Source organism: Danio rerio, chromosome 15, assembly GCF_049306965.1.
Source record: "Danio rerio strain Tuebingen ecotype United States chromosome 15, GRCz12tu, whole genome shotgun sequence".
NCBI lineage: Eukaryota > Metazoa > Chordata > Actinopteri > Cypriniformes > Danionidae > Danio > Danio rerio.
Window position 1 is genome coordinate 37,122,377 of NC_133190.1, and position 13,989 is coordinate 37,136,365.

Here is a 13,989-nt window from a genome sequence, read left to right on the forward strand (position 1 = left end):
TCTTTCAGTGTCAGACCTACAACTTGTACCACAACTAAAGCTACTTTATTTAATAATATATAAAATTCAGCCACACTTTGTTACTGTACAATTCAAACACGATTAACCATGACTTTTAGCCTAACAAACAACTAATTAGCAATTTTTTTTATATTAGAATTTTATTAAATTTAATTCATTTCTTTTTAAATTCCACTTCAATTTAGTTAGATTTTGTTCTCATTGTACTTACTGTAAATCTATCATTAAGTTTTATATATTGCATAAATAATTAAAAAAAAATTAATATTTGTTCTCATTTTCTACAGCTAAAGGTAATGGGTAAGATAAAGAATGTAAAATAAGATCATACTTTAAAAGTGCTAATTAACAGTTAATACCTTAATAATATGCAGCTAATAAGCCAGTAGTAAATGGTGTGAATTGTTAATACTAAAAGTATTATAAGAGAATAAGGCCTTTATTATCTTGTTATTCAATCAATAGGGATCAATAAATGAAATACGCTAAAGCAGAGCAATAACTTTGTTTTATTAAACAACATTCATTTTTCACATATAAAGATGGTCAAAGATTCAGTGTAGTGTTTTAATTGGTCTTGAAACTAGCTTTGCATTTGAAACCGCTTACCTTGCAATCTAAAGAAACACAATCAAGCTTTCAATCCAAATGCTGAGGGTCTGACCTCACCACCATCACTCACAGTCTGTCGTTTATTTCATACTGAAAAGGCTGAATATCTGTGAGATGTTGTTTCAGTGCTGATATGGTAAGCTGCTGTGCTTGCTTCTGCTGGTGTTCAGACATGAAGCATCTGTCCAGTGAGAGCCATGTTTCTGTCTCTGATGAGGACGAGTGTGATCTGACCGAGTCTCTCCAGTGATCTCTGCCATTGCTCCAGCTCCTAAACGCACACGCACACACACACAAAACGACATTTTCTGGTTACAATGTTATAAAATTGTATGAATATTTCTATTAAAATTCAATTTCAATTGTTATGTTTTGTTTTTATTGTACATGGTGTAAATCTATTATTAAGTTTTCTATTTTGGATAGATATTTTTAAAAATATTTAACATTATTGTTATTATCGATTCTAATGTTATTATTCGATAGCTTTTTTTTTTCACAATCTAAGGTTCTTTTATTTTATTTTAGATTTTTTTTTCCTTCTATAATTTATTTCTTATTGATAATCTTTTTATTAAACTCACAGTATAGTCAAATAAGCCTTTCATTGCATTTTGTACAGTGTATGACCAATAACATTTGACTTTGGGTATGATATGTATACTGTACAGACTAATATATATATATATATATATATATATATATATATATATATATATATATATATATATATATATATATATATTAGGGGTGTAACGGTTCGGTATGTTTTCGATACAGCAAAAAAAAAGAAAAAAGCCAGAGGATTTCTGTAATTTAAACTTTTTTAATGAATTAAAACTAACATCCTAAAAGTATGATCTTGTTTTTTTTTTTCTTTTACTTCAAACAGTGATAGAGCTATATGTCTGGGGTTTATGCTTAGCAGCAAATAAAACAGATCCTTCTTTATACTCAAATCCAAAAAGCTTCCTATAAAAAATATATTCAATAGTGTAGTAGTTATACACTATTGAATATATTAATTTAGTTTAATATAATAATTATAATGAGTAATAATAATTTCGTTTTTATATGAAACTCAGTTTCAATTTATGTTTAAGTATTTTTTTCATTTTTAGAAAGATGAGTGTCCACCTTTTCGTCAGACAGCACAGATCTGCTTGATTTGACTGTCACCTGCCATTTTAGTGGATCTGAAAGCATGAATTATCAGACTGAAATGGGCTTATGAAGGAATAATGTAACAGGGCTCTATTACATTTAAATTTTCTTAAAATTACATTAACGTTACTAGCCATTTTGCGAGCTAGTGCGGCGCGTGCCTGACTGGAGTAGTGTTTAGAGGTGGGTGTGTGTGGTGATATGTGAACAGGTTATTGAGATTGGCTGTTTTGTGTCAGTGTCCAGGGTTGCTGGAGCAACGGGGGTGGAGCCAGCACAAGCAGGCTGACACAGAAAACAGCAAGATTGCTAATGAGTACATGCTTTAAAAAAGTGATATTCTGAGTTCAAAAGCGACGTTTTAATGTTTAAAATGACAGCGAGAAGGCAGCATGTTGTCTGTCACGTCATTTGGGATGCCATGTTGAGGGTTGCTGCACTAAAATATTATATTTTGTACTTATTCTCGTTTATCTTTTTAGATTTTAGTCTGAATCGAATCATTCGGTTCGTAATGCACACCGAACCGAAAGTCTCGTACCAAACGGTTCAATACGAATACGCGTATCAACACACCCTTAATAAATACATATATATAAATACATATATATATATATATATATATATATATATATATATATATATATATATATATATATATATATATATAGTCAGAATTATTAGCCTATAAATTTATTTATTTTATATTTTTTGTTTAACAGAAAGATTATTAAACACATTTCTAAACATAATAGTTTTAACTGATTTCTTTTATCTTTACCTAGGTTAATTAGATGAACTAGGCAGGTTAGGGTAATTAGGCAAATCATTGTACAACAATGGTTTGTTCTGTAGACAATTGAAAAAATATTGCTTAAGGGGGCTGATAATATTGACTCTAAATGGTTTTTAAAATTAAATACTGTTTTTTACTCGAGCCAAAATAAAAGAAATAAAACTTTTTTTGCAAAACAAATATTATAGGAAATACTGTGAAAAAATTTATTGACAAAATCACATAAATAAATACACTTGAATAGATAAACAGATATGCTCAAACTATAAGATGCATGTAGCTCTTTGTTTTTTTCCCCCCTTAATCAGCAGATGTAATATTCTTGGCGTTTTACTGGCTGTGATATCTGGCAGTCCTAAAATGAAAAAAAAAAAAAAAAAAAAAACTGCAGGCCTCCTATTGTGCTCATGGGGTTTCAGGTTTTGTTTTCGTATCTTTTGTCTAGGATTTTGTTGTCTGTTCTCTTTATGTTTTTTATGGTTTTGTACAAGTGACTTACTATTGAATATTTCCTGGTCTTATATTTTATAAAACTCTGTTAAGGAAAGAAAATCGGCCCTTTTTAGAACAAAATCTGATTGTTGTTGGAAAGTTAAATATTTTAACATTGCAATTTAAAAAATAAAAAATAAATAAATAAATAAATAAATAAATAAATGGATAAATGAATGAATGAATGCATGAATGAATGAATGAAATGTAACTTAAAATGTGATGCTTCTGGTATGGGGAAAAAGTATTTGAAATATTTTCAAATTAAATATTTATTTACATTAATTACATATTTATATTCTATATAATTATATCATAATAAATACACATTGTAATTATTATAAATGCACACTCACCGGCCATTTTATTAGGTACACCTGTCTGTACATAACTGCTTGTTACCACAAATTTCTAATCAGCCAATCACTAATTGACTAATCAGTCAATGCATTTAGGCATGTAGACATGGTCAAGACGATCTGCTGCAGTTCAAACCGAGCATCAGAATGGGGAGGAAAGGTGATTTAAGCGAATTTGAATATGGCATGCTTGTTGGTGCCATACGAGCTGGTCTAAGTATTTCAGAAACTGCTGATCTACTGGGATTTTATCTCACCACCATGTCTAGGGTTTACAGGCTGATGGTCAAAAATGGTCCGAAAAACAGAAAATATCCAATGAGCGGCAGTTCTGTGGGAGCAAATGCCTTGATGATGCCAGAGGTCAGAAAAGAATGGCCAGACTAGTTCGAGCTGACAGAAAAGCATCAGTAACTCAAATAACCACTTGTTACAACCGAGGTATGCAGAAGAGCATCTCTGAACGCACAACACGTCCAAGCTTGAAGCAGATGGGCAACAGCAGCAGAAGACCACACCGGGTGCCATTCCTGTCAGTTAAGAACAGGAAAAAACACCTTTAGGATGTGGTGGAATGAGATATTCACATCAGATATGTGCAGCTGACAAATCTGCAGCAACATGCGTAATGCTATCATGTCAAAATGGACCAAAATGGAATATTTCCAGTACCTTCTTGAATCTATGCCACGAAAGATTAAGGCAGTTCTGAAGGCAAAAGGGGGTCCAACCCAGAACTAGGAAGGGGTACCTATAATAAAGTGGTCAGTAAATGTATATTGTTCTGTTTGACTTCAGTTGCTAATAGACCAAGAGTCTGGAAATAAAATTGAATTGATTTAACTATTTATAATTTATTACATATGGTGTTTCAATTTCTTAAGAAAAAGAATAAGTTTGGCAGCTGAAAATGCATTTAAAGACGCAAAAACATATGCATTATATGTTCAAATATTTCTAAATTAACCTTAAAATGTAATCTCCTCATTATGTCTTTTACAACAAATTAATCCAATCATTTACAAAAGAATAATTTTTTATTAAATAAATTCAATAAAGGCTCTGTCTTTTCCTGTTATGTGTTCAACCTACACTCAAAAAAATATTAATTGATTCATTAATTTTCTTTACGGCTTAGTCCCTTTATTAATCAGAAGCCGCCACAGAAGAATGAACCAACAACTTATCCAGCATGTCAATCCACTATGGACAATTTAGCTTGCCCATTTCACCAATAATGCATGGCTCCTGGAGGAAACCCACGCGAACAAGGGGGAAAACATGCAAACTCCAAACAGAAAAGCCAACTGGCTGAGCCGGGACTCGAACCAGCAATCTTCTTGCTGTGATGTGATTGTGCTACCCATTGCGCCACCGTAACACCCTCAAAAAGTATTTTTGCTGTTTATTCTAGAGTTTTTTTAGAGGACAACTTAACTGATATATGTTCACTCTACTTAAATTTGTAAAAAAAAATTCAGTTAAATGAATCGATATGTGTTGGGACAACATGAAGGAATTGTGTGGAATCCAGCATTATTTACAGTGAGTATGGATACACAGGTATACAAAGCTTATAATAATAAGTTCAGCTAAACAATAAAGCCTTACAATATGCCGTTTCGGCATCGATATTTCAATGTGCAAGTCTGCAATAGTCACATCGCATGCATCTGCAATGTAGTTGGGATTATAGTTGACCGGACACTACAGTTACAACGTCGTGGAGTAATTTCAAATTTTAACTTTAAAGTAAAAGTTTGCATGTGTTTTTAAGGTCTGACCAACAATTTGAGACAAACTTGAGCCATTTGAGCACAATAAATTAAACATTTGTAGATTAATGATTAATTGAACATTATATAATTTATATGTACTCAATTAAAATCATAGTGTTATATTATTATACAATGATTATTTCATTTCTGCTTCTGAATACTGTTCGACTCCCCCAAAAATAACAAAGGATTGTTTATTTGCATCTTTCGTACTTAACTATGCTTGTCATTTTTTAATTGATATTTGATGCAGATATCAGAATCATCCGTCTCTCTGTTGAGAATCATCATCAAGTGACCTGAAAGTACCAATTCTTTACAAGCTATCTGGAGAAATTGCATTTATATTGCAATATATACCCCAGTGAATAAAAATATTGCAATGTTTTGTCAATATTGTGCAGCCTTACTATACACAGTTTGCCACTTTTTAAATCCCTAAGTGTAATAATGACCCATATTTTCCCAGAGTAAACACCACACAAGTCAATGTATATGCTGGAAAAACAAGCCAATTTCAGAAACAAAACAAGTCTATGATTAATAGCATACTGTGCCTGATATTCAGCAGCTCCAGAGTACACAATGCTTCATAATAATCCTCATTTGGAGTCAATTTGAGAAAATAAAAAAAGACCAAAAAGAAGAGGAGGCTTCCTGTTGTTCCTAGCGTAATGCAGTCAATATTCCTTTACTTAATTATGTGTATGAAACTCTACACAAGGAGCCAAAACATCTGCAAGCGGTCGACCTGAAATCCAGCTATAATTCACAGACAGACAGATTTCACACACAATTCGACATTAGCAAGAGCGTTTCTAGCACAAATTCCTCTATCGGTGTATCATCAGATAACACGCCGCCTGTTTGTTTGGTCAGGAAATGAAGAACAAATGTCCTCAACAACCTGATTGCCACCCACATTTGAAACACAAAATAGCAGCGTGTTTGTGGAGTGTTTACAAACGCAGAAAGACGAAAAGCTGGCCTACTTGACCGCAGCTAATGACAGCATTACTCATGTGGCCTGTTTGGTTGCTGGTGGGACACGACAGTCCTGTAGGGAAAGTAAAATATGGGCATTTTTCTCCTGTGAACAGAAGATCACCAACCAGGATCAAAGGGGTTTTTTAAAGTCTCATGTTTTCAATGAGTGTAGCAGAATGTGACTTGCTTTAATAGGAAAGCAGTGGATCAACAAATTATTTCTTGGCAGGATCCACTCAAGAATAAAACATCGCAGTGACACATTTGGGGAAAAACAAGATAATAATAGTGTTGAACTTGAGTCAACACAATGAATTAATGTTTGTCCTACTCTGAAGTGTGTTACAGTGCATTAAAGAACAATCCATCAAAAATCAAATGCTAAGCTCATGTACAATTGAAGAAATTATAATAATAAATTGTTGCTATTATTATTATTATTATTATTATTATTATTATTATTATTATTATAAATGATGTGCTGTTTAATGAAAATCTTCTTTTTCATAAATATTTCATAGAAAGCCGCTGGTTCGAGCCTCGGCTGGGTCAGTTCTGTGTGGAGTCTGCATGTTCTCCCCGTGTTCGTGTGGGTTTCTTCCGGGTGCTCTGTTTTTCTCCACAGTCCAAAGACATGTGGTACGGATGAATTGAGTAAGCTTAAATTGTCCGTAGTGTATGTGTGTGAATGAATGTGTATGGATGTTTCCCAGTGATGGGTTGCAGGTGGAAGGGCATCCGCTGTGTAAAACATATGCTGGATAAGTTGGCGGTTCATACCACTGTGGTGAACCCTAATTAATAAAGTTGAAAAGAAAATGAATGAACTAATTTCTTTTGTCTTTGCCATGATGACAGCACATAATAATTTACTATATATTTTTAAAACTACTATTCAGTTTAAAGTGCAATTTAAAGGCTTGACTAGGTTAATTAGGTTCATAGGTTATGCTAATTAATTTAACAACAATGATTTGTTCTGTAGCCAATTGAAAATATACATCTTAAACAGGCCCATAGACAGTCTAGTGAAAAGGTTGGTTCTTTTTTTAGCTACATTTTTTTTATATTTTTAAATTTTTGAGGTTTAAATACTGAAATTTAGTGACAATTTAAGCAACATTTTTAGCTGAATTAGCTTATCGGAGGGTCAGCATAACGACACTTTTTTAATGTAGGTTTAGTAAAAAGAAAAAAAAAAGATTTAATAAATAATTTCTCCAAAAGAAAGATATATTACAAATTGCTGTAATGCTGTGTTCACAACAGATGTGGCTTGCATGAATAAATTCACATGTGTAAATAGACACGTGTACATTTTGAGTTTACTTGCACGTCAAATTCACTTCAATTCGCGTCAAATTCACTTCACAATAGACACGGATTTGCATCATGGACAGGGCTTCTGTCTGCCTGGTGACCCTAGATTCATTGCTCACATGGATTTTATTGAGAGAGAAATTGTGCTTTATGTGCTTTAGGAATGCTGAAAAACAGCGTAGATTTGTTTGGGGCTGTGTCTTAGTCCACTAGATTGTGATTTCAGAGGTGCACTTAGCTCTGTGAGTTTATCAACTTGTCCAGAAACTATACCTGGATGATAGAAGCTTTCAGCGATGCTTCAGACTAATCCAAGACAAGTTTGATGAACTGTTGCCCAGTGTCGGCAGGAAACACCAACTAATCACACTTAATCATGCACCTACAAGAGCAAGCTCCTGATTGGTTACCGAGATGCCAATAAAGTACAGATTTTCCAACTCGAGCGCATCAAACATGCAAAACAATCAATTCGTGCTGCCTCATTTACACGAACCGCACCACAGGATGTCTATTCGCATCTTTGCAGTGATTTAAATTGAAGCTTCATCCGCATCTGGTAGGAACCATAAAAATGTCCTTGCTCTTCGGAGGAATGCTATGTTTTTTTTTTACTTGCAAACTTTAAATTTAGAAAGTTCAGAGGAAATAGAACTGTAGTAATCCGAGGTTAAGTGATTAATTCAATGACACAAAAGTTTAAACATGTCTAAAATATATTGTAAAATATGCTGTAAATAATGATTATTTAGTTTGAATACATTTTGTATTGAGATTACACTTAGTGTATGTACATATGCAGCTTTATTGACAGTACTAATTTTTTTTTAATCAATTAAAAAAGTAATAAATTTCAATACTTTTATTTAAAGGATCATGAAACCCCCCTCCTTTTTAAGTTTGTCTACCTCCGATTTTTTTCAAAAAAGTTTCATGATGGGCATGGAGCGCTGTGAGCAGAAGGAGGAGTGAGCATGAGCAGAGCAGGGGAAAAAAGAGGGGCTAAAAAAACAAAAAACAAATTCACAATTTGATAAGCGATGTGTCTAAATAGTAATGAACTCAACTGATAAAGTCCTCCATTCTCCAGTTCTCATAAAGCTCTCCTGACAAAAATGCTTGCTGCACACAAACAGCTTGGCTGTATCAGTAGCCCTGACAGCATCGGAAACCATGCAACAAACCCTGTGGATCATCGAAACAAACACATACGACTCTTCACAACCATCTAAATACTGTGTGCCGTAAGCATTATAATGGATTGGCAGGTCATTGGAAAGCACGTGCAGTCATGAATAATTAAAAAGCAGTATCTTCTCATAGGATAAGAAAACTCAGACATTGTTACATCACCGATTTTGATCCTTCCCCAATAATGATTTCAAACCCGGAAGATGTAATTAGCTAACAAAAGCTCAAAATTATCCAGTTTTGTCAATGCACAGTTAAAGCTAATAGGTGCTAATGTTGGCTTAATTAGGGCTCAACACACAAAAATCTGTTGTAATTTTTTTTTTTTTTAAAGAACTTAAAGGTTTCTTGAATCTTTTATGCAAATCCATTTAGAACCACTGGTTTGGTAAACAAAGTAGTCTTTCATATAATAACTCTGGTAATATAATAACTAAAGTATAATAATTATTGGTAATGTTATTGGTAATAATAATAATTGCTAATATACTAATTTAAAAGTTTGCATAAGTAAATAAATAGATTGAATCATGGGGTTAAAAATTTGTGAATTTCTGTGCACGCAGATTCAGTGTGCCTATTTATCAGCCCCCTGGAGAGTAAACCCCCTTCATTTACTCACCAATGGCATTTTTACTGATATTTGGCATTTCACAAGTGTTAATTTGACACCTTAGATATATATTTGATGATATGGTGGTCCTGATAAGCTTTTAACGCTTACTGGCAATAAAAAAAATTATTTACACTTATGAAAGTCTCAAAATGTTCAAAGAAACGATTAAACGATTAAATCTACTGCAGCTAAAAATAACTGAAGGTAACTGACGTTTAATCACAGTAATTTGTCAAAATATTACATCACTTTCCACTGCTGACAGCAGAAGGTTTACTAATGAGCTCTGTTCTGCCTCCATGTCATGGCCAACACTTTGGAACAGGAAATTTGACACTTGGAATTTTAATTTCTTGAAGTCTCGGATGGAACGGCTCTTCTTTTGTGACTGTAGGGATTTTCCAACAGTTCCAGTGTCTTTTCCAGGCTTTTATGGGATGGATAAAACATTTAGAGAAGCCTCAGGTCAGCCAGATTCACCTCTCTTTAAAGAAATGGATGAGACTGAGCGCTGTTTACTACACGTATAACTTAATTCCCAAGCCAACAGATCAAAGCTCTTTTAATAGACAATAAAAGCTCTCCCATTATCATAATAGCACAATGGCAATCAAATACAATAGATCAATTAGGTCATTCAAGAATGCCCTGTTTGTGAAAAAAAAAGAGCACAAAAACAACAGAGAGTAAAAGAGCCAATGGTTGTATTCTTACAATGGTAATTTAGTAGAAACAGAAAGGTCAAATCAAAATCATAGACAGCAGACATGTGTCCACTTTCTTTCCATTGTAAAATCTGTTCTTTTCTTACATTTGTTCCCCCTAATGACGGTCCCGTTGGTGGAAAACTCCAAGGATGTAAAATAATTTTTAAAAAGGCCATTTAAACTCATTTTACCCTGAAATTGGCAGAACTGATGAAGTCCTCTCTACTTGGCCTTGGGTTTCCCCATGAGAGGCACTTGAGCTTTGGAGGTCTTCTTGAACACTTAAATGTTTGTGAATACTTTTTTGTATTTATATTATTCAGTTATAAATATATTCAAAAGACAAAAGTATTTTTGAAATACAGCTGCAGGTGGTTTGAGGCATGAAGCACACATGTAAAAAGTTATTTTTTAATATCCAGCAATTTTGTAACCACCTAAATCAGGAATGAAATAGACATTTAGCCATTTCAGGCCAATTCTCTCTAAAAATAAAAGTTTCAAAAAGGGGTTTTGAAGTGACACAATAGATAGAGAAAGAATTTTAGTTAACCCTTCATCATTCTAATGAGCATTTTAAAGAGTTTTCAATAAAAGATTAAGCAAACGAACAGTTCTTGAAAGAACCATTTTTATTAAGAGTTAAGAATAATTTAATGATCTCCGGAACATTTAGACCAGTGGTCACCAAACTTATTCCTGGAGGGCCGGTGTCCTGCAGATTTTTGTTCCAAAAATTGTAATCAAACACACCTACACAAGCTAATCAAGGTCTTACTTGGTATACTTGAAACATCCAGGCAGGTGTGTTGAGGCAAGTTGGAGCTAAACCATGCAGGGACACTGGCCCTCCAGAACTGAGATTGGTGACCCCTGATTTAGACTTTTAAAGAAACTTTTGTGGAATGAAATTGTAAAATTGTAAATATAGTAATTGTGTGTGTGCTCACCTTACTGTGTGAACATCAAAGTCTTTTTTAAGAATTACAAGCAAATGACCATTTTAGCTGTCCATTTGTGAAATTCTAACTTGTTTTGATAATTACTGATTTAGCCAGTATCAAAATATAGGACCAATATACAAAAGCTTTTAAAATAAAATACACAAAAAATCGTGTGATATAGTGGTAGAAATATTTCAAATTTCTCGCTGACCTCTAAGGCCATGAAACAAGCACACCAACTTTCATTTTAATCTATTTCTATTATCCTTGCCTAACAGTTTCTATTATTCTTGCCACTTTTTTTCTATACATGCTAGTGCCTTAATAGATATAATAGCACAACTTTGTTTTACTGCTTGAACAGTTAGAATTGTCATCGTATGTATCTTATTGTCAAAACAGGTTCAATGTAAATACACTACAGGGTAGTATGGGGCAAACAACTGTTGTTGCTGTTCACACTAATAATATTTACAATGGAAATATTAGCAACAGATAAAGGTTTTTAGAGATAAATATATTTTGTAATCGATAAAGTTTGCAGCACATTTCTATCTCCATATGGACAGCTTTTCTGACGTGGTCAGTTTGCTTAGTAGCTTACCTTGTACAGTGTTGTAATGCAGCCCAGTTGGTTTGAGTCAAGTAAAGAATATTTCCTCAAAAAAGAAAAGCAAATGTAAAATATTTTACATTGAAAATAAGCTGCAATGCAATTTTTTCTTACATTTTTGATATGAGTATTTTTTTAATTTTGGGAAGTGTTTAGGTCAGTGGATTACTAGGTGATCTAAATAACAAGCTCCACCTTCTTATGGTTGTGTACAAGAAGTTTGTGTATCTAAAACGCATAACAGAATGTGCCCTAAACAACATTTCTCACATTCGAAAAAAATGTAGAGAGCACCCTCTTATAGACTTTTCATCTGAAACGTGCCACAAAACGTACCCAGAGCAACATATTTGACATTTTGCAAATTTGTATGCTGAGGTACTTCTTTCCAACGAGCCTGGATTTGTTATTGTTCATTAATCACTGAAAAAATACACAAAACCAATATTCTTGCACATTTTATTCCTCAGTTCAGCCTTGTAAAGTGCTAAAATGACAGCTTGCAAAGCAGCAGACCACACAGCAAGCCATTCACTAACTGTCCTTGAAAAAAACAGCATATGCAGACAGAGTTTCCAGCAGCTCACATCAACGGCCCTTTGAAGACGAGCCTTGGCAATTAGGACTTTAACAATGACAATTTGCACCCTTCAATCTTTTTTTTTCCAGACAGAAAGTAAATCTTATTCCACTACAGACTTGCCATCATTTCTCCATAATGACCTTCGTGAAGGCTTTAAAAGCCTGAACTGGAAAGAAAAAGCCAGTACAGCACTGAAGCCAGATCAATAGGACAAGCACTAGACTTTTACTACCGACACTTTCAGCCAAAGTGAATTTCAAGGTGTACGTTTTTAAAAAGTAATCTGATACTAAAGGAAATCTAAAGTTGACGTCAACCACAAGGGGGCAGGAGAAAGGTTTTCACTAAAAGATAGGTTAGTTCATACAAAAATGACATTTCTGCCATTTGATCTCGCTTCCAAAATCATACAATTATGAGGGTGTATCTACAAAATTCACTAAATAAATTCAATCTTAGATGTTTCTAATTTAAGCTTTAATTCGCATATAAGCATTGATCAGCAGACATAAACAGGAGCTTGCAATCAAGCAAATAAGCTTAAGCTTCTATGACCACATTTAGATGCTGGAAACCTTATTAGCTCATCAATGTTTATATTGGTTAAGTAATGTTTATACTACATTGTAAATTATTGTTCCCAAGTTTACCACCTCGTAAAAAAACTATTTAATACATAGGTTTCAAACTCAATTCCTGGAAGGCCGCAGCTCTGCACAATTTTGCTCAAAACCTGATCAAACACAGCTTATCCAACTAATAATGGTGTTAATGACTCTTTTGAACACCTCAATCATTTCAATTAGCTGTGATTGATCAGGGTTGAAGAGAAAATGTGCAGAGCTGCGACCCTCCAGGAATCGAGTATGGGACCTATGATTTAATGCAAAACAATTAGCAAAATTCATGTCCTGTTACAAAACACAGCTTACAATATTTTACGCTCTAGATAAAATTAATATCGTTTTGAATCAAAGTCTCAAAGAGAGTAAGTGATGCAATGGGTGAAATGTTGGGTGACTTTAATTTTATGGAAACACTTTAGTTTAGATTTAGTTTAGTTTAGTTCAGTGCTTAATTTGTAAATTGCGAGGTCCCAGAACAGATCAGGGTAACGGTGCGGTATGTTACCAGAGGAGGGAGAGGTAACCGGGCATTTGCACAATCAAATTGGTGGGTCAAATCAGGTGAATTACAGCTTGCATTAGAAGCTTTTATAGTGTGAATGTACTGTAAAAATGATTTTTTGTTTTGATTTTATTTTAATCTTTATGTATAAAGCATTTTCTTGGATGTAAACCTATCATGAAAATTTATCTAAATTTATGCGATGGAAACTACAAGGACACATTAGCCCCTTTCACACAGTGATACCGGTAAATATCCGGAAAATTTACGGAACGACTTTACCGGTATATACAAAAAAGCGCTGTTCACACAGGCGAGGACGTTACGGAATTTTTCCGGAAAAGAGCATTCACACATCCATTCCAAAATACCGGTAAATTCTGACATCATTCACCACAAATGAGCTTTAAACGGCTGCGCTTGTATTTGTAAACATTTGACTAAATTACAAACTCTTTTGATGATCAATATTGTAAACAACTTTCACAGGATCATATTCGCATGTCGAGATGTTCATAATATGTGCGTGTGCTGGCGCTTACAGGCTGTTTCATGGGCACACGCAAAGCTTGAAGGTAAACAAACAACGGCTTATCATAAGCATCTTATCGATGATTATTTGCACAGTTGGCATTAAGGAGAACATATAAACGTGATCTGACTAACTTCTAGCAGCTA

The 13,989-nt window shown here is 33.8% G+C and overlaps 1 protein-coding gene across 8 annotated transcripts in view; it reads right to left on the reverse strand.

Annotated features, from left to right (window-relative positions):
* Positions 1–511: 511 nt before the first annotated feature.
* crppa (CDP-L-ribitol pyrophosphorylase A) overlaps positions 512–13,989 on the reverse strand; it is a 74,094-nt gene continuing 60,616 nt past the window's right edge. For 5 of the 8 annotated variants that reach the window (XR_012390598.1, XR_012390595.1, XR_012390597.1 and 2 more), the window contains 1 exon segment: positions 512–904. Coding sequence is in view for 4 of the 8 variants with exons in the window: in NM_001077802.1 (NP_001071270.1) it covers positions 800–904 (105 nt within the window). In the remaining 4 variants the exon portion in view is untranslated. 8 annotated transcript variants of the gene reach the window in all.